The following is a 22,266-nucleotide window of genomic DNA, read 5'->3' as shown; positions in this document are numbered from 1 at the left end:
TTTTAATTTGGTTTTGATGTCAGACATCAATGTAGATTCAATACTTCTGACAGTATTTCACTGTTAATTCATCTGGGATACATTGTTGCTAACCTCTTATCCCATTTTAGGTGGCTTTATTAATTGTATATGGATGAGTACTCAGCTTTACCAAGTGTTTATTTGATCCATCCACCTTTTCTCACAGGTAAGTCGAAAAGAAATCCGATTTTGATTCACTGTTTTTCCCCAGTACTTCACTGTTCGCAGGTGAATGAGCGTGTTGACGTTTGTTGTTAAAGTTGCAGGGCCCAATAATTGTTAATTTCTCACATTCCTTGGCAGTGTCTTCATTAAATCACATGTATTCCCATGTTTAGCTCTGTGAGTGCATCTGCCTGTCTAACAAGGGTTTAATTGATTACAGCCATGTCCCAGGAGGAGGTGTGGAACAAGCTGCTATAAATCTGACAGCCATTGCATTCCAATTACACATGATGTCATTAACTTTGCAACAACTGCAGTACTGCCAAAGCATTGGTGCGGTTACACAGTGTTCTGTTCAATGACCCAAACAAAACAGATGCATACATCAACTTTGCAATATGATAGCAATTCAACAATAAACAGTGAAACACTGGATAATGCAGAAAGGTTTTATTTATTATTATTATTTATTGAAACACCACAATAATACATCAGTGGTAAAAGATATACATCTTTCACTCAGTCTCACCCACCGACCTGCAGTGGGCCACATGCTCTGGATTTTGGATTGTAGTTGTGCAAAGATTTAGACGGGTGTATTACATAAATACTTTTTACAGGCAGAAATACTGACTGGTTGGTGAAGCTGAGTGGGTGGAGCCAAAGAACTAGTTTATCCGAGCACAAGTCAGCAAAATGGCAAACGGTAAGTCCAAAGACAGAACACTGGTCTTACTATTTAGGAAATTGTTGTCTGCAAGGACTTTCTTTCCCACCATGAGCTATTATAATCCGGTGGGTCTGCAGACTAACTGGCAGTATGGTTGTGACTAATAAGGCATTTGTTCTGTAACATCTTAACATAACTTGTCTGGATTTCAATGTAATGTTACACAGCTAGCAAACATGCTCACCAGCTGATGTTAAAAGCAGGTATTTACCACGGTAAGCATATTCGTGTTTTAGCATGCTAACATTTACAAATCAGCACAAAACACAAAGTACAGCTGAGGCTGATGGGAACGTCACTAAATGTGTAGGCATCATATCAATCACACATCAAAGTATTACAATTCATCGTGAGAAGAACATGATATATATTTTAAGACTCAGGGTAGCTAGGCATCCTAACTAATTTAAAGAAAGTACCAAGTACACTTACTGCGCTTGCAGCTACAATTTCAAAATAAAAGAACGGTCATATCTAAAATGTTTTCACTCAATTGTGTCAACAGGAAATATTGACGTGATGGCAGTGCCAAAAAAATAAAATAAAAGGCTCATCAGCAATCTTCCTCCGGGGACCATGAACATCCATACCAAATTTCATGGCAATGTTGTAGAGATATCTTTGGCCCCATTCATTAAAGTCTAACTCCAACAACAAAATGCATCTCCACCTCCAAAGTAGCTCTGCCTTAAAGGTGTGTAACAGCCTATGAGGAAAGAACACAATACAGTTCACTCATATTTACACCACAACTGTTTAGAGCTCCAGTAAAATGTAGGATGTGGCAAGATCAAAGTAGTGCAAAACCATGAAGATGGGCTTATTATAAATAGTCCAATACAAGGAGAATGTATTCGGCTGAGAATATGAAGACATCAGAAGAATTACAACAGATCATGTGTGCACATGCAGCATATAAACCTTCCACAGAAGTTTTCTTGCACAAACATAATCTCAATTCTGGACATATCAGTTCACTTCACGTTTGAGACCAAAAAGTAGGATACTCCTAATACATCTTAAATCAGACTCTTTAAAAGTACCACCACAATCTTTCATTCTAAAGCAATTATCTGGATTTTACATTGACTTCAGGTTAACATGTCAGTAAAAGAATAAAGCGGAGAAATGGACATGCAGAGTGCAGGTTCAGAACTATTTTTATTCATACATGATAGCTTCCAATTCTGACGTTACTTCTGTAGCTTGGCTAGTACCCTAACCCATTCGGCTACTCTACTGCTAAAGTTACACCACAGTGGATGGAGGCATGGAATCGGGTTAATCTTTCCTTCATTAAACAACAGGCAGGAAGAAGGAAATCCTCTACTGTCCATGTCTGTCTAAATACATCAGTAATATGTGCCCATATGTATGTAAAATATTCTGTAATCATTCCCCCTCTCCATTCTGACTATGATCCCTTCACAGCAACACTGCCCTTGCTTGGAGCAAAACTAAATTCTAGTCAAATGGAAACAAAGACAAAGTGTTTGTCCTCCTGGTAGTCCCACGTACGTTTGTTGTTGAGACCAAACACTTGCATTAAACCTACATGGACCTCCCAGAATTCTATTTGTCAAATTCAGTTGCTGACGCCCTTGAAAAGACCAGTGTGTAAGATTTAGGGTTTGAGTTAGGGATTAACGTTTTTCATTACCTTAGAATGATCACTTCACATGTACAGAGGGAGCAGGTCCGAAGTCGGCCATGTTGCACCACTATGTTTCTCCAGTAGCGCAGAACAAACAAACCAAACTCTTTTCTCAACTACCGTAGGTTCTCCTACACGCTTGGAAGGGGAGGGTGAGGCGAGGGCTATTCAGTTGGTTGCAATCTGCAGCTAGACGCCACTAAATCCGCAGGATTAATACAGCAGGAAAACAAGGGTCTCACGCTGTGCGTTTCACAGTGGTCAGTGCAGTATTTACCACTGCGGAACTCTCGGTGGTGCCACCTTAGCTATGATGCTATTTTTCGTAGACACAAACAGTGTCTTTTTATAACAAACCTGGTAGCAACATCTGTATGCTGATATTTTGCCATGCATTTTTTTTGTCTGGTCTCGGTCCGAGGCTAATGTTAATTCAAAAACACAAGTAATTAGTCCGTTTTTAGTCCGTCTTTCATTTCAAACAGTGGTCAACAACGATTGAATGCACCCACAAGGTCAGCCCAGCTCAGGAGAGAGAGACTGTTGTGTTTTTCTGTTGAGGAACATTGAGGTTAGTGTTAACAATCCACTCTCAAAAGCTAATTTATAGTGGGGAAAAATGTGGCTCCAGCCACTTCTATGTTCCCTTAGCTAGTCATTCTTTGGCTCCACCCATTATTTACTTAATGAGTTAGGTCAATTTTGCCTCTAAACCAGTTCTGCCTCTGAGAGGTGTAAGAAAAAACCCATAGCACTGCGCATCCACAAAGCATGAGGTGAGGCTGCGTTGGATGATGGCATCCACCAAAAGACGTGGGAAGGATTTCCAGCTAAACGTAGTTGGATCCAAACATGGCAGCGTGAGGCAGTAGGATAAAGGTTTAGCAGGTATCAGGGTATAAACGCAGTGGCTTTCAGTTTTTGTGGTGAAGTTTGAGTTTTGGACACCAGTCAGTATCTGGATACAGAAGGCAGTGGACTGTCTTAAATCTGCAGGATGGGAAGAGAAGACAGACAGAGACAAATCAACTTCTCTTACATCTTTTCTGCAATGTTTGTTCTGTATGATGTTATGGGTGTCCCAATCAAGTTTTTGTCACCAATTCTGATCCGTCTAATGTCCACACTTCAAGTACAGTACATGGCCAAAAATAAGTGGACACATGCCTTTGAGTACTTTTGCTCTGGGTCTTTCTTTTCCTAGTCCAGTTTAGGCTTCTTATTCCTCGTCTCTACTGCATGTTATGGCACGACTTGCTTGGAACCGTTATGTTTTGGTTTTCCATTGGCAAAAGCTGTGGCAGCTAAGGATCCCGCCTACATTGATGGGGTACTATCTGCAGTGGAAAACCAAATCAAGAAAAGTACTTGGTACCAAAAAGCAAGTCCAGTCGAGCTGAGCCGTACCATGCAGAGGAAATGAGGCTTTATGTCCAATTATACAGCACATATTTCCCAGCTTGTTGGGGAAAAACTTGACTGGCCTGCACTGAGCCCTGATCACAACCTGATCCAACACCTTTGGAATGAGCTGGAAGGCCAACTGTCAGCCAGGCCTCATTAGTGGCTGAACTGACCAATGCTCTTGTGGCTGTAATGGAGCAAATCCCTCCGCCCAAGTTCTAAAATCTGGTGGAAAGTCTTCTCTGAAAAGCAGGGGTTGTTATAGCAGCACATTTATGCTCATGATTTTGGAATCACATGTTCAACTGTCACGTAAGACTGGAACTTTCAGATGTCCACATACTGGCCATGTAGGGTACACTGCATTAAACTGCACTCTACTTCTAGCGAGATGCTACACAACATAATTAAAGAGATTGTAAAGTATCATGAACATCTTTGCACACATGATGGCAGTGTTCTGATAAGCATTTTAATATGCATGGTAACAGGTTAACCACCTGAAGAAAACGGCTCATTATAGTAGTTAAAAGTCTCACAGATAACGTATATGATACTGAATGTTGAACAGAGTCATGGGAGTGCAGTGCATGCAGGAGCAGAAGGTTTTGTTATTAACATGTTTACCTTGTGGGGTCCTCAGCCAGTGAAAAGCCTCCAACAATACTGACCACATTTCTTCTGTTCTCAAAGCCTCCGTAGCTAAGAGTCACCTGTTGCAAAACCAACACAGGACACACACAGTTCAACATCAGTGTACAGAGCAAATGCCGAAAGGAGCTCAGGAAAAAAAAACACACAACAACAATAAAACTATATTGACATTTTCACATGAACATGCCAGTAGCAAGTATTCAATCTCTAAATGTTTTTTTTAATGGATGAGAGTCCATTAAGACCCCCTATAATGCTTACTAATACTTTACACAACACACACCACTCACCTGCTCCAGTACAGTGTCAGTGGGCAGCTTCTGTAGATTCTCCAGGTGAGAATGGAAGAGGTGTGTGTGTGTTAGGGCCACCTCCAGCAGAGCTTCGATGATGTAGCCGATGGTGCAGTCGTCCGGTAGTCGGATCTTCTCTGCTGTGCTGATGAAATTTCCCAGACTGAAACCAGAGGACAGAGTCTCAGCCGATAGCCAAGTGTGCTTTCACAACAGCAGCTGTTTACAGCAGCCATTCCTAAACGCACTCCCCTCCCAAGCAAGTGGAAAATAATCACTGACATTTTTACATATTTGTTTAAGTGCTTACATTATTGGTTTGTATACATTTATTATTGTTTAAATATACATTTTTTATATTTATTAATATTAATTAATATTTTTTATTTATTAATATTAAATATCTGCCATTGCTTAAGTCAGTAGAGTACCCATGCACCTGTGGAAACGGAAAGTATCGCAAAACCCCTTTTATGCCCTCTTCTTCTGCAATGGTTTAATGGTACCGACTGGAAAATTAGTGCAACTAGCTGTTCATCTCAACAAGCCAACTCCTAACATGAATAACCACATGCCTGATAATGATAATCACATAACAGTGGTGGATGGGTACACACATTCATTTGCATTGTCTTTGCCGTTTTTCTACATTCAGATGGAAACCTAGCTAGTAATCTTACTTCAGGTACAACAGGTACATACTAAGGATTTGTGGGCTTTTTTGGGGGTTTTTTTAGGAAGTAACAAGTCAGATAATTTTTTCCTGTATTTAATTTGTAGCCACACAGACTGAACCAGAAAAAAACGAAAAAGTAAAAAAAGAACAGCATGTTTGGATTAATCAAATATGTGTTTTGAACTATGTAGGACTACAAACTATTGCCAGAGAGGAAAGAAATATATACAAGTGTCAGCTGAAAATAATTCAAATCTGCCACCTGACAATGTCCTAGCTTTAGGCTGGTTCACAGCTGACCATAAGTGTCCGTGGCTACACTCTGGCCCTCTTTTTTTTTTTTTACAATTGAAAGGTGGTTAAGAGGTTATGGCTCACTAGTGGCAGCACAAATAACACTGCTGGTTTGAATGTTTAAATGTTGAAGTGATAACATGTGATATGAAGCAAAAATAAATATGTGAGAGCCGTCATAATCTATTCCTCTCGCATTTAATTTTATTTCTATATTAAACCACTACATACATGATCAAACTTTTATTGTGTATTCACGGACATAATTTTTTGATTGACTACTTCATTGACATATGAACAGTAACAGGAGTGGAAATGCTAATTTGAAACATTTGGTGAGTTTTGGCACTTTGGAGTTCACTGACAGAGCCAGACAAAAGTTGGCGCACATTCTCACGTCACGTTCATTTTTATACATCCCACGTGTGCGTGAAAACCAGCGTACGTAACCTTTTTGTGCGTAGGCAGCGTTTATACGTGAGGCCCCTTGCGAGTCCATGACCTACCTGGCCCATGGGCTCATTTTCAGTGCCAGACCTCTGCTGATACAGAAACCTGCTCCACCTGTGGCAAACCAGAACTTGACAGACACCTGAAATGAGACAAAACAGACAGATCAGCAAGCTGTGAGGGGTGTAATAGTCTAAAGAAAAAAAACTTTTGACACATCACCCAGTTTTCTGAAGGAACATTCTGAAGCCTGGATTTAGCTTCATTGTGCACTGCTAAATTTATCAGTTAGAGGAGCCAGAATAGATTAAGATGTAAGCTGACCGATCCGTCACTCTTGACCCTCTCTGCAGCCTCTATAGGATGATCCAGACTGGGTCGGCCCAGGTACACATCCTGGCTGTGGTGGTAGGAGGAGAGCAGCCGCAGCAGGCTGGGGAGGATCACGTAGTTATCATCATCCACATGGCAGAACCACCTACAACACACACGGACAGTCAGCACCTACATTCTGAAGTGAACGTGTTTTGTCATTTTATCAATAACTGTTGTAAGTAAACATTACATCATAATGTCAAAACAATGAATCAATATAAATTAAATAACTAATGACAATAATCACAACAATGACAAAAAGTATCCTCATCAAAATGGTCAGTAAAAAAACTTGTAGAGCTCCAAAATAATAATAAAATGTAAAAAAGAAAACTAAAAACAGCATACACAGTGACTGAGAAAAACAAAAACACAAAAAATGAAACATAACCAAGAAAGATCTAATTGACGATCACACAGTCAGATTTTATACAACATAACATGTCCTGTTTGCAGAGGGGCTGGTGTTCTGTGCCATTAGGTATTTCTTTAAGGTATTTTCAAAAAACAGTTTTACTTGTTACATGTGTTCGATTTTCATATTTTATCCTCCTCTTGATGCATGCCTAATATCAACGTAATGGCCATTACTACTATATGAAAATTGAAAGTACTGGACATTCAGGTTTTTATACAATGCATTTGTTCTTATAAAACAGAGCAGAGAAATAATTGGTTAATTAACAGTTAATAGTTTTTCACGTCCCTGCTGTTTAACCAGTGTGTTTCACTTTTCACTCACTTTTTCTGAGACTCTATGAATTTGTCGTACTCCACAGACATCTTGCAGCACAGAGCCTGTCGGGTGTGAGCTGCTGAGCAGTTAGTGTTGATGATGTCAGCTCCTGGGAAAGAGACAACAGCACAGATCAACATGCATCTATGTCCAGGATCTATACCCTTACAGTACTGTGTCAGCCCCTGTAGAAATCATATGTTGGTAGCAGATGATTCACACACAGTAGCATGAGCATGCTCGACTGGTGCATTCCTGACAGTTTGCTTTCATAAATTTCTTCATTGCTTCATCTCGAAATCTCATCTGTCCAACTGAACGTTTGGTTTCTTTATAAGTGATCATGTTTCATCATCAGCTCCTTTAATATGTGGTGTGCCACAGAGGTCGACTCTTGGTCCCATCCTGTTCTCTATCATTCCTTTCATCATTGTTATGCTGATGACAAACAGCTGATCCTCCTTTTTTAATTGTTATGCATCTATGTAACTAGATACAGTTCAAAACTGCTTAGTGGAAAAAAATAATGGATGTCTCAGGTTGGTCCAAATATACCTGATAACTTAAATTTAATTGGAAAGCTTACCTAAAATGTTGAAATTATTCTGGTGCTTTACACCTTTATGCCTATCTGTATTCTGTTACTCATCTTTACAACAGAGTATTGATTATTCTGATTTGCTGGGTCATAAGGCCACACAACATGAATGAGGAATCTTTTTTCCCCTATGACGGCCCAGCTTCTTACCGGTTCTCATCCGCAGCTCCTTGTCCTCACCATCAGTGAATATGTAGGTCTGAAACAGATAGACATGCTGTTAAAAACTGTTTATGCAAGTACACACACACAAACATTCATGATCCCCAACTTGGATACAATTAAGTGCTCCATTGTTTTCTCTTGCTCATGAGGACACGTGTGCAGTTGCAGAGTGCCAGACACAGCTCAAGTTAATGTGAAGCAGAGGAAAAGCACATTTCACACAACCCCTTAATGCTTAAGCTGAGTGTATTTTCACCAACCGTGTGTTGTGGAAACTAGTACCATATCCAGTCCAGAGTTTTACAGAAATAACATGAACTAAATGCATCTGTTAACCTTTTCATTTCTCTGTAGGTCCTGTTGTACAGATAAAATTCAAGTTAAACTTGTGAATCCTCCAGAGATTTTACAGACAAAAGACACAAACTTCACCTGCTATGGTCAGTGAAGCTTTGACTGATGTGTTTGATCAATGACCACTCATTCCATCTAGATTTCACTTTGTCAGACTGAAATCAGCAGGCAGAGACAGGCATGCTCAGCATCTTCAGAGCCCTGCAGGCAGGCTTTAACCTTCACCTACCATAAAATGAGAGGGTCAAAGGGCTTCTTTAACTTGACATGATTCTTCTTCTTTAATTTTACAGGCAGCTGTAAACACTAGGGGGCAGATTTTACTGACCTAAGAGCAGTGAAACAACGGCAACAGGCCCGTAATGCCTTCCAGTCTCCGATAATAAATGGTTACTTCCAGTTGACAGCTAACATAGAACAGACTCACAGTGGAACCCTTTCACAGCAGGCCTGGACTGAACCGGTATGAGCCAAAGCTGTAGATAACGGGAGCACAAAATGAACTGGAAGCCCTTCCTTCTCTCTGACTGTGACATTTCTGTGTGAAGTGGGGCAGAGTACTTCTGCAGTTAAACCTCCTTTTCTCCACACTGAGGCTTTTTGTCCAGCAGTGGGACTTACTAATTGCTTTTAATAGGGCTCCATACAGAGCTGGTTAAATTGCTTTCTGTGCTGGATACTTAATGAGGTTCTTATGAGTACTTTATACTAAAGGCTCTCTTTGTTCACATTTAACTTTGTGTGGTAAAAACCTTTAAGCTTGAAAACTGGCCAAGCCATGTTGGCTGAATATTAATAACTTGTTAATAACCCTTTCTGAAGTAGACAAACTGGTTTCCAATGCAACCCCCCAAACTGCTCAAAATAAAGTGTGAACAGTTAACTGATCAGTTGATTGAAGGAGGTTGCAGCTTGGTTATATCTTTATCGTTATCCTTTAGTGGTAATGGTACATGTAAAAATGTTTCGGGGCAGGAGGTGGGGGCGCTTAGTGAATTGGAACTGTGGCTTCGCACCATGGAAACCTTGTTAATCTATAACATCATTAGCTGCTGTAGTTAGACAGGCCCCATTAACCGTGGACTGACCAGATGCAGGTCCCAAGCAGCCGGGAAGCCAGGTGGGCTAGGTGACTGTCTGAAGGAAGCAAAGCCCTAAGCAGGAGCCCACAGTTCACCACCAACCTGTTCACATTTCTAACAGGTTCTCCCAACTCACGCCCGGTCTGATTAGGAGAGACTTGGGATGGAGCAGCTCTCATATCTACAAATCTGACCGAGTTTCTTAGTGGACCAAAACCATGACCAGTAGCTTTAGTTTAGACCAGGAGGCAGCAGTGAAGATCACATCGGAAGATACAAGGGGCGGAGTCAGATATTCAGTTAGAAAAAGTTAAAAAGTTATGTCCGGTCAGTCTTTCTAAACAAGGAAGAGCGCCGAGAGTAGCCTCCATCAGACTCATTTATACCGTGTGTTCAGCAGCATAGGGAGACTGTAATAAACCTACTTGACAGGGGACAATTTACAGTCCATGTATAGCAACAATGCTTTCATTTGAAATTGCACCTATTAAAAGGTTTTATAGTATTTTAATATCTTACTGTTACAATACATTTATGGTGAATTGTCCCCTTAAATAATTGCACATACATTTGAATATTTCTATATGCATATTTCCATGATACATCAAATTCATGATATTGAGTCAATTTGTTTATTTTCTTATTGAATATTTTCTTATTGAATTGTTGACATTTTATTCATCCACCAAATGATTACACACTCTTAATGACAAAATGTGCTTAAATTATAAAATACAGAAAGACAGAATTTGGGCAAAAATAAAATAGAATCTGGCAAAAATTTAAACAATTTCATAGGGAATAAACAAATACAAATAAACATAACCCGCGATTACTACAGCAGTATGAAACAAAGTAAACATTTTAATAATTAATAATTAGTTACGTTACTATATTACTTTTTGCTTCAATAAATTAAATGTAGAACTTTTTGCGGTCGAAAACCTTTTGCTGGTCGCACAAAGTTTACAATGGAAAATGATCTTTGCATCAGTGACGTCCGGAATGCTCAATGCTGATAGGCTACTGTGACACAGTGTCATGCAAGTTTTCTCACTCCAGAGGAAATCGCATCTCTCCACGTCTTTGCATTGACTTTGTATGTAATGGCACCACCCCCAAACCTCGCTTCGCATTTGGTCTGAATGCACAGTAATGCACGAGTGCTGACTTGATCCTCTTCATGTTGGAGAAGCCACCCTCACAGCAAGAGCTCATGGGGAGGACAAGACTAGGGATGCACCGATCGGCCGGCTGGGGAACAGAATGGGCCGGTTTTCAGCTTAAAAAGCCATGACCGGTGATTGGCGCCAGACAGCGTCAAATGTCCGATGTTCTGCCAGTCACACTAAACTTTGCACACCTGCTGCGCTGGACGGTGTTTTCCTTCATGCGCACAGCGGCCCAGACAGTAACTGGCTGTGCGCACACACATGGAAGTTCTTCACTGAGAGTGAAGAAGAGACAGCAGAGAAACACACAGACTATCTTGTGTTAGGCTACGTTAGAAGACGCGGACACAGTGGATATTTTAAAAGCACGAGCAGGTAGAGCAACAGTGAACACAGCTGTTGGTGCCGATGTCATTCAGTACCACAGGTTAACAACTTAAAGTCAACAGCTAAACCCAGCTGTCTTTCTAAAACTGCTGACAAATAAAGTCAACAGAGCAGACAGGTGTAGCTGTGTGTCTGAAGGGATTGCAAGGTGAGCAGATTACTGTAGATTGTGAGTAAACACTTAAGTAATTGGTGAGATAAGTAGTAACAAAGGGTAATGTATTCTTTCAAATATTTTTAAATAAAAATACAAATATAGCCCCCGCCACTACAGTTAGGTCATTCTGTGGGAAACACTGAGCTTTGTTACAGCCTACTGCTGTTTATTTTCAGTTAGATTTTATTCGTACTAAAAGCTCTGTCCAGGAGCCTAACCAGGAGCATTTTTAGATTGAGAGTGTTTTATAATGTTGAATGGACCCCAGTCAGAAAAGCCAATGTTGGGGATGGGGATCCTAAGAAAGATCATTTTCAAGTAAAGAAAAGTTACAAAACTGTTTCTGTATGCTGTGAATTATAGTTTCAGAAATAAAGAAAATCAGGAATCGGCTAAATCGGAATCGGCAGGAAAAACAGAATTGTTGCATCTCTAGACGACACTGATCTCTGCTACCACCTGGCATGTGCCGGAACTGGCGGGCCATTCCAGTGGCATCCCGAATCAACCGCTGCCACAGCACCTGGAAATCGAGGTGCCTGTAGTGACGGGCAACAAGAATCCTGAGGTCAAGCAACTCTCGCCTAAAGCTGATGATACACGGAGCAACTATTAGAGCAATCGTGCTGGGCAACGTTGCCATCAGTGGTAATGAGTAAAGATTACTACCATAATCCCCTTCCCCCCCACCACCCGCCCTGCACCGCCGCTATCTGTTCAAAACATAGTCAGACTTGCCTTCAGCAACATTGCTCAAAAAGTTGTCCTGTGTATCATCAGCTTAACTGCTTCCACGGATTCTAAGTCCTCACATGTCTCAAGTACTATACGGAAACGTTCCTTGAAGGCATTCAGCTCAGGGGAGCCAAATGGTGCCAGATCAGTGGTGTCTTCTGGCCAGTTGGACAGATCAAAGAGTGGAGGTTGCCTTCAGAATACTGGTCCCCAGACTCTTTCAATGCTCTGACTCATTATCACAGAAGCTGTTGGTGAGGTGAAGCTTGAGGGTGTTGAAGGTGTAGTCATCAACATTGGTCCTGCTGATCTGGACAGCCCCAACTTCATCCATGAACTGGTGTAGCCTTGGGCCTGGGTTTGTTAAAAATGAAGGAAAACGTGAGCGCCAAAAAAAACACATATGGTATATGTTGAGCTATGACAATATTAAATACAATTTTGTAATTATAAAATATTTAATTGTATGTATGTGTCAACATTTTCCACCATTTAGTACTTAATAATGCCAAATCTTAAAAAATGATTTCTCACCTGCATGGCCAAGAGAGCCAGTGTTGCAGTACCTGCAGTACCTGCAGTAACTGCGAGACCATCTGCAATGCGAGGCCTTCTTGCTGGAACAAGAAGCTGAGATGCTTCAGTTCTCCAGCATGAGGTGGATGAAGAGCAGCACGCTTTCTCAATTCTCTCCAACAATCAGCACTGTCAAGATGATTTGCAATTGGGCAATAGTGTGAAAAGTTCAAATTTGAACTTTATATGAAGCCCAGCATGGCTTTATTCCCCCCATGACACTGTTGCTGAATTGAAACAAAATGATTTCAATGGGAAATGTTGCCGTTATAAATGCTAGTGTGACCAGGCCCCAAGTTTTCTTGTACCTGTAAGGATAAATTACACTTTACCATTTTTAGTTGTACATGGACTTTACTGACCCAACGCAAATCTTAGCATAGTTCCTCCCAACTTCAACCTGAACAACCTTTTTATTCTTCTGAGCACAGTTAAGACTTCTTGTCAATGTTGGCTGAACATTGTGGTTCTTTTGCAGTAAATAATTGTTTATTTAGTTTGTTTTACATTTCCATCACCACAATAGTGATTTGTTCAAAACGTTGCCATTTCTTTTGCTGTAAATAATTGTTATTTATTTTACATTTTACAAAATAAAGCAATGTTAATTCTGTTCTTAATTTGTTTTGTTTTTTCTAACAAAAAGAAACAATAGGAATACAGTTAAAGTATGGGGCATATAAGGTGTAGCAGTAATACCGTTAAAATCTTAACGATACCCATCCCTACTTTTAAGTATTCTTAAAGCAGTCTTACCCAAAGCGAAGAATAACATACAGCAGAAACAGTGAAACTGTAGAATTTCACAGTGACCTCGATACACAACTTGGTCTCACACAGGGGATTTTGACACAGAACAGATGAAGGGTGAAGTCAAGATTTATTTTCTTATAAATGTCTTGTGGTTCCACTAAATGTCAGCGAGGACAAACTAACCACATGAGCGAGGAATCTCTGGTGGTGATAAGGCAACACCCTAAAAAGCACCCGAACAACAGACAGGGTGTGCGCAGGCAAGACTCAAATCCATAAGCACCAACATCACTGCATAAGCCTAAAACCAAATGTAAACTGGTGAACTCCACATGGTTCTGAAGCCACGCCGCTTCCTGCATCTCGCCTCACTCTGTCAGCACAGGAGTCAGTACATGCTGCAGTGTTTACTTGAGAGTTTATTTATGTAAAGATGTGCTCTAAATGTTAAGACGTGCTGCCATTTTGCAGCCGATAGCTTTCATGATCACAACTCGTGAATTATTGTAGGAGGACTTCTAGCTCATGCACCACACCCCTCGCAGCAGAGGCTGCATTCGACTTTGTCGTTGTCAATCATTTTGACAGACAGGGTTGTAAAAATTCTGTCATAATCTATTGTTACCCATAACTTTAATTTAAATATTTAATGAGACACACAGACGGCATTTTTAAAAACAATTTTTAACAACAACTCGATCACAATACCATTTAATTTATAGATCTTGAGATGATTTATTTATAAGAATGCGGAGAGAAGATATGAACAGAGATACTTTTACTCGTCACCACACGACGACGAATGATTTTTACCTCCTTGCTGCCTCTTGCTTCCTCGTAACATTGGTTGCTGGCTGATAAATGTTAAAATTATTAGGCTTTCTAAAGAATTGCGCAACTGCCGTGACATTTTAGTTACGCTATGTAGTGATACAGCCTACCAATGCGATGGCTAAAGCCAGCCAGACAACGAGGTCATGCATGCGAGATCCAAGACAACAGCTGATGAATATGCACACTACCACCAACTGAATAGGGGGTCTACTACAGGTGGCCTCCACATGGTTATTGACAGTGTTGCAGCCTTCAGATTTTTTCCATCATTGTTTTCAGTCAATTAACTTAGAGGTTATTCGGTTAAATTGATTTGACACTTGACAAATGCAAACTCATTCACAAATCAACTGTTTTATATGAGATCACGGAGAGTTTGTTTTTGGATTTGGAATCTATTTGTGGATCGTGTTTTATATTTGTGGATCATGGAGAGTTTGTGGATGTCAAATCTATTAGTAGATCATGTTTTGTGTATTGTAATACATATTTGAGATTCAGTCAGTGCAATTATAATGAGAGCAACATTGATTTACCTCCATAGGAAGTATGGAGTCTCCTTATGGAGTTTAGTTTTCGACAGATATGGGTTTTTAATGACAATGCCTATATTTAAAGAGCACGGAGGCTGATGTAACGCAGATATCAAAACAAAGAAAAGACATAATTCCATTATTCCATGCAGGGTACAATCTAATATACAGTACATGGTTATCTTTGCCAGTAACATGTTGTTTTAGATGGAGTTTGTGTTCATTAATGAAATAGAAAAATATATTGGGTTCTGCTGTAGCTTTCAGAACGTGACTGGTGTTTAATGGAGAGTGGGGGACACTCTGTCAGAAGTGACGTCATTCAGCTTCTGTATTCTCTACAATATAACACTACATATTTAAGGCTAGCCAGTAATGGTTTTAGATTAGATTTACATCATTTTTCACCACCTTCCCAAAACTCACGAGGGGAGCGCGAACATCTTTCTACAGCAGCCACACTGACAGGCTGCCTGCATGCGCCCGCAGACATTTTCTGTTTATCGTCCTTGTGAGTGCAGGCATTGTTCGAAGCAGATTAATAGATAAAAGCAACACATTTGAGAAATTGAACCCCCTGATTTGGGTATTTTGTAGATGACTCACATAAATTATTTAATTTATTACAATTGTTTGCTATTTTCTGTCAATCAACTAATCATTTCAGTACTACAGTATTTGATTCACTATCTATAACTGTTGTATGTTAACAATGATCAAGCGTTCAAGTTAGGGATGCACCGAAATGAATTTTTGGAGAGACTATAGGGGGTGGGTCCGAGGCCCAAGAGGGTCCTGAAGGACCATGTAAATTACATGTAAATAAGTAAATTACTTTTAATGGACATCTGTGAATATTATCCATTTAATCTTATTTCCATCCTGTATAGACGCCTTATTTTGAAAACCGGAAGTTGTCACATGTATCCTCGCGCTAAATTCATCAAGTCTGACCCAATTTGATAAAGAATGTTGTATGTGGTTCTCTTATCGCGTAGCAGGAAGACTTCACAGCCTCTCTTCAGGCAGGACTCTCATTCTGCAACACTTGTCTTTGTAAAGAGAGAAACTGATAGGATAAAGTCGCTAACCTGTCAGCTCGCCCTCCAAATGTAAGTGCGGCTAGCTTAATCGCCTTCTCACAAACGAGTGACAGAAACACTAAAAGCAGGTCAGACCGTTTGTTGCCTTTTTTTAAGCAGGAGTGGATGTGCTAGGAGACAATTCAGCAGAACAGCGTCTGCAGACGGCCATTTTTCATCAAACCAATTACTGCAGCTCTCCTCACCTGTTCTTTAGCTTGGGAAACCCAGGTCTGAATCAGCAGCTCCAGTCTGGACTTGTGGTACTTCCTGGTAGTCTTCACTGCAATAAAAATGTCCTTTAACTGCAACAGGTCCCGAGACCTAGAAGCTGAGAGTCCACCGCCCTTTCCTCCAGGAAGAGCTCCTCTTTTGGAGTCCATCACCCTCTTGGGACTATTGTTATCATTCCTGCTAACTTCAGTCTCAATGGATCCCCCCTGTCGTGCTGAGCTCCTATTCAGCCCTGCAGCGGAGTCAATGGCCCCACCATGGACAGACACCGCTGGAGCCCCGGCATGCTGTGATGGGCTTGCACGTGCAGGTCTGACTTGGGATCGGGGCTGAGGCAGATCCACCTGGCGTGCTGGGGGCTGCAGGGCAGGGATGAACAGAAGCAGGAGGCCACACAATGCGAGGGAAAACAGGAAGCAGAACTTGCTGACACCCACTGAAGCTATGTGCATCCTGACTGGCCAATGGAGACCAGGTTCATCAGCCTCCAGGGCTGCAGTCACTTGCAACACCACCTTGTCCCATCCTCATACCATCATAAGGAAACCTGCACAGAAAAGGTACGTTCATACTCTAAGATTCATTCAGCTGCTCAAACAACATCTTCCCCACACATCAGCAGAGTGTAGACACAAGCTGCATGATGGGGCTTTCTGAGAGGACAGAACTAACAGGTTAGACAAGTCCTAATTTTTAAAGAGACCACATGGGTCAATCACGCACTACAAAGACATGGAGGAGGTTCTTTACCTTGTACATTGTATGTGTTTGCATGCATGTTTGAAAGTGTGTTGTGTAAGTGTGCCATGTATATACGTGGAGGAGTGTGTGCAAGGGGGAGGGTAAAATAAATTATGCTGATAAATAAATGATACATATTATATACTGTGAGACAAAAAACAAACAAGCAAACTAAATTTAATTTTAAATTTCACCGGCCTTTCTACATCCATGACCAAGCTGAGAGAGAGCCAAACAGGGCTCCATGCAATAACTGACACTATTAACCTTTTCATTTCCATACAATTAGTACTTCATTTAAATAGTTATGAAAATTTGCTTGAGACAGAGGTTATTTAAGTCTTACACTGCTCCATGCCCCTTTAATTAAAGCTACATTACTACCATGCAACTCTAATAAGCGTTAAGAGCTAATAAGAGTCATTATTCAAAATAATTTTCTCACCGAATCATTCTGTTTTGTCAGAAACTATTCTATACCCCCATTTTACAGCTCACTGGAACCCACCAACATATCAACGCCCAAACATCTGTTTCCAATACTGGTCTCTGGGCCCTGTTTAGTCCCCATTGAGCCCCACCAGGAGCAGACAGCCAGTACTGCCATTGTGATCAGTGTTCATACTGGTCTGATTTGCAGTTATCAGTCAGAGCCATTTTCACAGAGCAGGGACACATTAACAAAAGGGGCTATCCTTCAAAGCCCTGACGCCTGTACTACGAGGTTGGGGTTAGTTGGGTAACTTCAGGTTTAATCCTGGGTTCTGACCAGGCCTGGAATTTCATCATTTTAGCATACTTAGCCTTTTTTGAGGGCACAAATGCCGGGGCTGCAAGACAATCAAATAAACTCATGTCCATGGAAATTCAGTATTTATCTTAAGGGTTTAGGATTATTTTATTTGTATTCTACTTTTCTCTCTGATTTGTTAATCCTTGTCAACAGGAGTGTGACAAGATCTCGTGCCAGTAAACCGTGACAAGGGGAAAAGCAAATGTTTAACTGATAACGTCGACTCAATGAGGGAATCATCTCCACAGCGTATGCCGTGATAGTAATCAAGCGCACCCCCTCTCGCGCTGTGACTGGCAGTGTGTGACAGTAGCAGTGGTACTGTAGCTGGTAGAGTTTCGCAATATAAACATCTAAAAACTGAGGTGCAACCTTGCTCTGTTTGGGACTGTGAGCTGCACTTTATCAGGTGCTAAAGTTAATGTGTGTATTTGTGCCCTAAATCGTGATCCCAGAGAGTGTTAAGGCTCAAATATACTCTGGAGCAGACGCAGATTACTTCTGTTTATACTATTTGCTTGGTGGACTCGTTCCACACATGCACAGTAGATAGGTTGGTGCCCTGGTAGCATAGTCGGCCGTTTTTTATGACGGTCATAAAAAATGGGAGGCACGCGGACATCTGCACAGAGCCTACACTCTGATGACGATTTTTTTTGTCATGCGGACCTTAGCAGGCCCTCGCATACGCAGAAAGTAGAGACAAACAGAAAGTCTTCTTTATATTAATACCACACAGGCTCTGACCATCAAGCTCAAGTCATTGTTGTTCAACAATCAAAACAGAGAAAAAAAAATGCGTTTTTAAAGTTAACCACCATACTCTGGACATTCTTAAAGTGTAAACAACAATTTTCAAAGGTGCTGTTCTGTAGCTGACCTCCCAAAAGGACAAGTATGTCGAACTGTGGCAGGACAAGAGAATAGAGCAGGAATCCATAAATTATTATTATAATAAAACTAACTAAAAAAACAACACTAAAATTATTTCTAACCGGGCAACACGCATATTTAGAATATCTAGTCCACATTCAAGAAGAATTTCAATATTGAGTCAAATCCCACTGTCTTCCCAGGGGTGGGAAGTAGCGCAAATGATATAAAAGGTAACAGTAACTTTTCACATCAACTGTACTTTTACTCGTTACTCGAGTATTGTTTGGAACAGTAATCTACTTTTAACTTCGCTACATTTGCATTTTTCCTTCCTCACAACTAGTCTGTTTTCTACTGTGCATTTTGCTGCATTACCCGAAATGAATGAATGAGCTGGGCAGATGCAAACATTTAGAAAATCAGGCAAATACCTTTTCTATTTAAACTTTGGTTGTTCTACTAATGTAACCCAAATCCAGTAAGTGAACACTAGTGTTGGAAATCAGCCTGCACTGCCCTATCACAAGCTGCAGAAATACTTTACTTTCCATTATCGGTGTATTAAAGAAAACCTAAAATGGTTATTCAGGAAACAATCATTTTTGAGAAGGAGGGAGAAAGCAGATATATGTGGATAAAACAGACCTCTTGGGTTTTATGTGAGACACAGATCTCCCTCTGTATGTGGGCTACCCCTACTGCATTCAACCAGCTGCTCCTGTGTTATTGCCAGAACAATTCTTCACATTGTAAATTCAATTCAATTTTACTTATAGCGCTTTTCATAAAAGAGCAGGTCTAGACCGTACTCTATGATGCTATTTACAGAAGCCCAACAGTTCCCACCAAGAGCAAGCACTAGGCGACAGAGGCAAGGAAAAACTTCCTTTTAAGAGGCAGAAACCTCGAGCAGAACCATGGCTCAGGGTGGGCGGCCATCTGCCTCGACCGGTTGGGGGTGAGAGAGAGAGGGAGAGAGAGAGGGAGAGAGAGAGAGAGAGAATGTATGTGAATGTATGAGGCTGATTGTTCTTATGTTGTATATATGATGCTTTGGCAATGTTGTTATTACATTCATGCCAATAAAGCTAATTTGAATTGAATTGAGAGAGAGGGCGAGAGAGAGAGAGGGCAAGCTTTAGGAAAAATCATTTTGTATTAGGTGCCTGAGCTATTGGAGAAGGAAGATCTTGTGCAGCTCCCTTGATATCAGAGCAGGTGGTTTGGTTGGCTACATGTCCATCTCAAGATGAGAACAGATAAAGGCAACAATAGCAGGCTAGGCAGCTAGTACAGTGATCACATTGATACCTTCATATAGAGCAAAAAAATAAGTCTAATAATTATAATAAGCACAAAGAGCTAAATTAGGGAAAACATGCATAGCAAAGTGCATTCCCAAGAAATACCTGTGTCGCACAGTGGCTGTTTCTGACCTGATGCACAGCAAACATTTATTATTCCAAAAGAAGACTCAAGACTGGGTTCAGACTCCCGAGCAAAGACTTGAGACTTGGGCTCTATCTGAAATACTTAACTCTGACTTGTATTAAATGACTTGGCCCCACACACAAAAGAATATTAAAAACACAAAGTAGCTTTGACTCGAGTCAGTTTGTCAAATGATAATTTTTACTTTTACATGCGTAATGGTTTCCTGTCCTCTGCCAACCACTGGTGATGCCATTGTAATGGCAGCAGCGTTTAAAAGGTTCCATTTCTAGCAGTTTAGAGGCCGAACTGATTAGTTTCCCGCACTGGCCTGAAGTGTCCTAAACACTTAGACACTCCTAAGTTTCCCCTTAGAGCATTTATAAAATCAATCCATGTTGAAATAAGGAATCCTAGTGTCTCCTCTGTCTGGAAAACAATAATCTCCGTATATGATACTTTATGGTAACTTCCGTGTCAAACAGCTAACGTTATGCTACTTCCGTTTTAAAATCTATTTAAGATCAGCTTGTTGATACCAAATGTTACATGTCGATTATTAATGGTACAAGTGATTTTTAGAGTCAGAGAGACAACCTGATAATTCGGCGTACGTACCAAGCAATTCTAATCTCCACAGCATGTGTATGTTTACTTGGTCACTGCTTCCAGCCGTAAGAGTGTGCTCACTCTGAGAAGCATTTCCAAAAGTAGAACTTTGATTCAAATCGGAGGTTTAACGTTACATGTTTGCTGATTTGAAGAGTACTTCGTATCTATTCCCATACGGTTTACCCTCCTGTTCTATGAGGCACATGAGGTCAGTCTAAATGAAAGATTTCTAAGTGGAGTTTGGCGTGGTGTAACAGCTTTGCAAAGAATAGCACTTGGGCTTCGCTGCAGCAGACTTACCATGAAATTTCAGAGGACACATTGAATTCTTCTTTCCAGGATGCCGCTTTGAAGTCAGTCTAGAAAACGCAACAAAGCATGCAGCTTTTACTCAAACACAACTAGCTAGCTTACTGGAAAAACAATCCCCAGGTTCGGCGGTATTGAATTAACTTATAAATGACACCGGTGTTCACCGGGGTCCACTGCTCGACTCGACTTTTTGTTCCGCCGTGACTTTAAGTTACAATGCTTTTCAAATGTACAACCTTTTCTTCTCTCTCTCGGTTTAGATAATCGGTCTTATTCGGCGTAATTGACGTAATTAAGAAGACTTCTACTACACACGCAAAACGTTACTTTCACAGATAGCCCGTCAGCTTCTAGTTAACCAACTATTCCTCAAACCACTAAGCTCATCTGCAACAGCCGTGCCAAGCTAGCCGGGATCATAGACGTTCTGTTCCGGTCAAACCTTCAAAATAAAAGATACAACGTAAGTGGGGTAGGTAAAGCAAGATGATCTGAGTGGACACTGGTTTTAATTTCTTCACTTTTCTGAAAGTTACACCGAAGTCAAGAAATTAAAACTGTCGTAACTTATTGTAATATTACGTTAAAGGTAAAATCATATAATTCCATCCAATATCTGCTACTCATTCACAATGTAATCAGAGATTTCGTCTCTATTAGTTACAATTTTATAAAAATTGCTCAACATTTGAATAGTTAACGTTACCAGGGAACAAATGAGAAACGAATGAGGAACTAGCTCTTTTCCTCCGGTAAGTCACTGAGCTACATTTATAGTCTATAATAAATTAATAAATAACAACAACAACAACAACAACAATAATAATAATATTTGACAATTCACAATATAAAAATATAATGCAGTAAGGCTTCTGGGCATTCTTTATTGCTTCACACATCTTGGCATGGCTGACTGAAGTAATGTCGCAACACTTTTGTTTTTGCCCCCATTCATCATGAGCTGACCTCAAAGATCTAAGACTTTCGCTATGTACACAAAAGGCTGTGTTAGTGAGCACTTCTCCTTTGCCGAGATAATCCATCCACCTCACAGGTGTGGCATATCAAGATGCTGATTGGACAGCATGGGGATTGTACATGTGTGCCTTAGGCTGGCCACAATAAAAGGCCACTCGAAAAAAGAGTCTGGGGGGGTCTGGAAACCAGTCAGTATCTGGTGTGACCACCATTTGCCTCACGCAGTGCAACACATCTCCTTCGCATAGAGTTGATCAGCTTGTTGATTGTGGCCTATGGAACATTGGCCCACTCCTCTTCAATGGCTGTGCGAAGTTGTCGTCAGGTCGAGACCCCAATGAAGACGATGAGCATGCAGATGAGCTTCCCTGAGACGGTTCCTGACAGTTTGTGCAGAAATTCTTGGTTA

General features: G+C 40.7%; 1 protein-coding gene across 1 annotated transcript; it reads right to left on the bottom strand.

Moving 5' to 3' along the window:
• Window positions 1-621: 621 nt before the first annotated feature.
• Window positions 622-21,279, bottom strand: rfng (RFNG O-fucosylpeptide 3-beta-N-acetylglucosaminyltransferase). Its single transcript, XM_038735780.1, has 9 exons — window positions 20,868-21,279; window positions 16,087-16,661; window positions 8,201-8,249; window positions 7,459-7,561; window positions 6,666-6,819; window positions 6,398-6,483; window positions 4,919-5,084; window positions 4,602-4,687; window positions 622-3,560 (listed from the first exon to the last, which is right to left on the bottom strand). The coding sequence occupies exons 2-9, from the start codon at window positions 16,564-16,566 to the stop codon at window positions 3,485-3,487; spliced, it is 1,200 nt and encodes a 399-aa protein (XP_038591708.1). The 5' UTR covers window positions 16,567-16,661; window positions 20,868-21,279; the 3' UTR covers window positions 622-3,484.
• Window positions 21,280-22,266: the final 987 nt, after the last annotated feature.

Source organism: Micropterus salmoides, unplaced genomic scaffold, assembly GCF_014851395.1.
Source record: "Micropterus salmoides isolate LMB-PRFRI ecotype aquatic unplaced genomic scaffold, ASM1485139v1 Ms_hic_scaffold_21, whole genome shotgun sequence".
NCBI lineage: Eukaryota > Metazoa > Chordata > Actinopteri > Centrarchiformes > Centrarchidae > Micropterus > Micropterus salmoides.
This window is presented reverse-complemented; position numbering and strand designations above follow the sequence as displayed.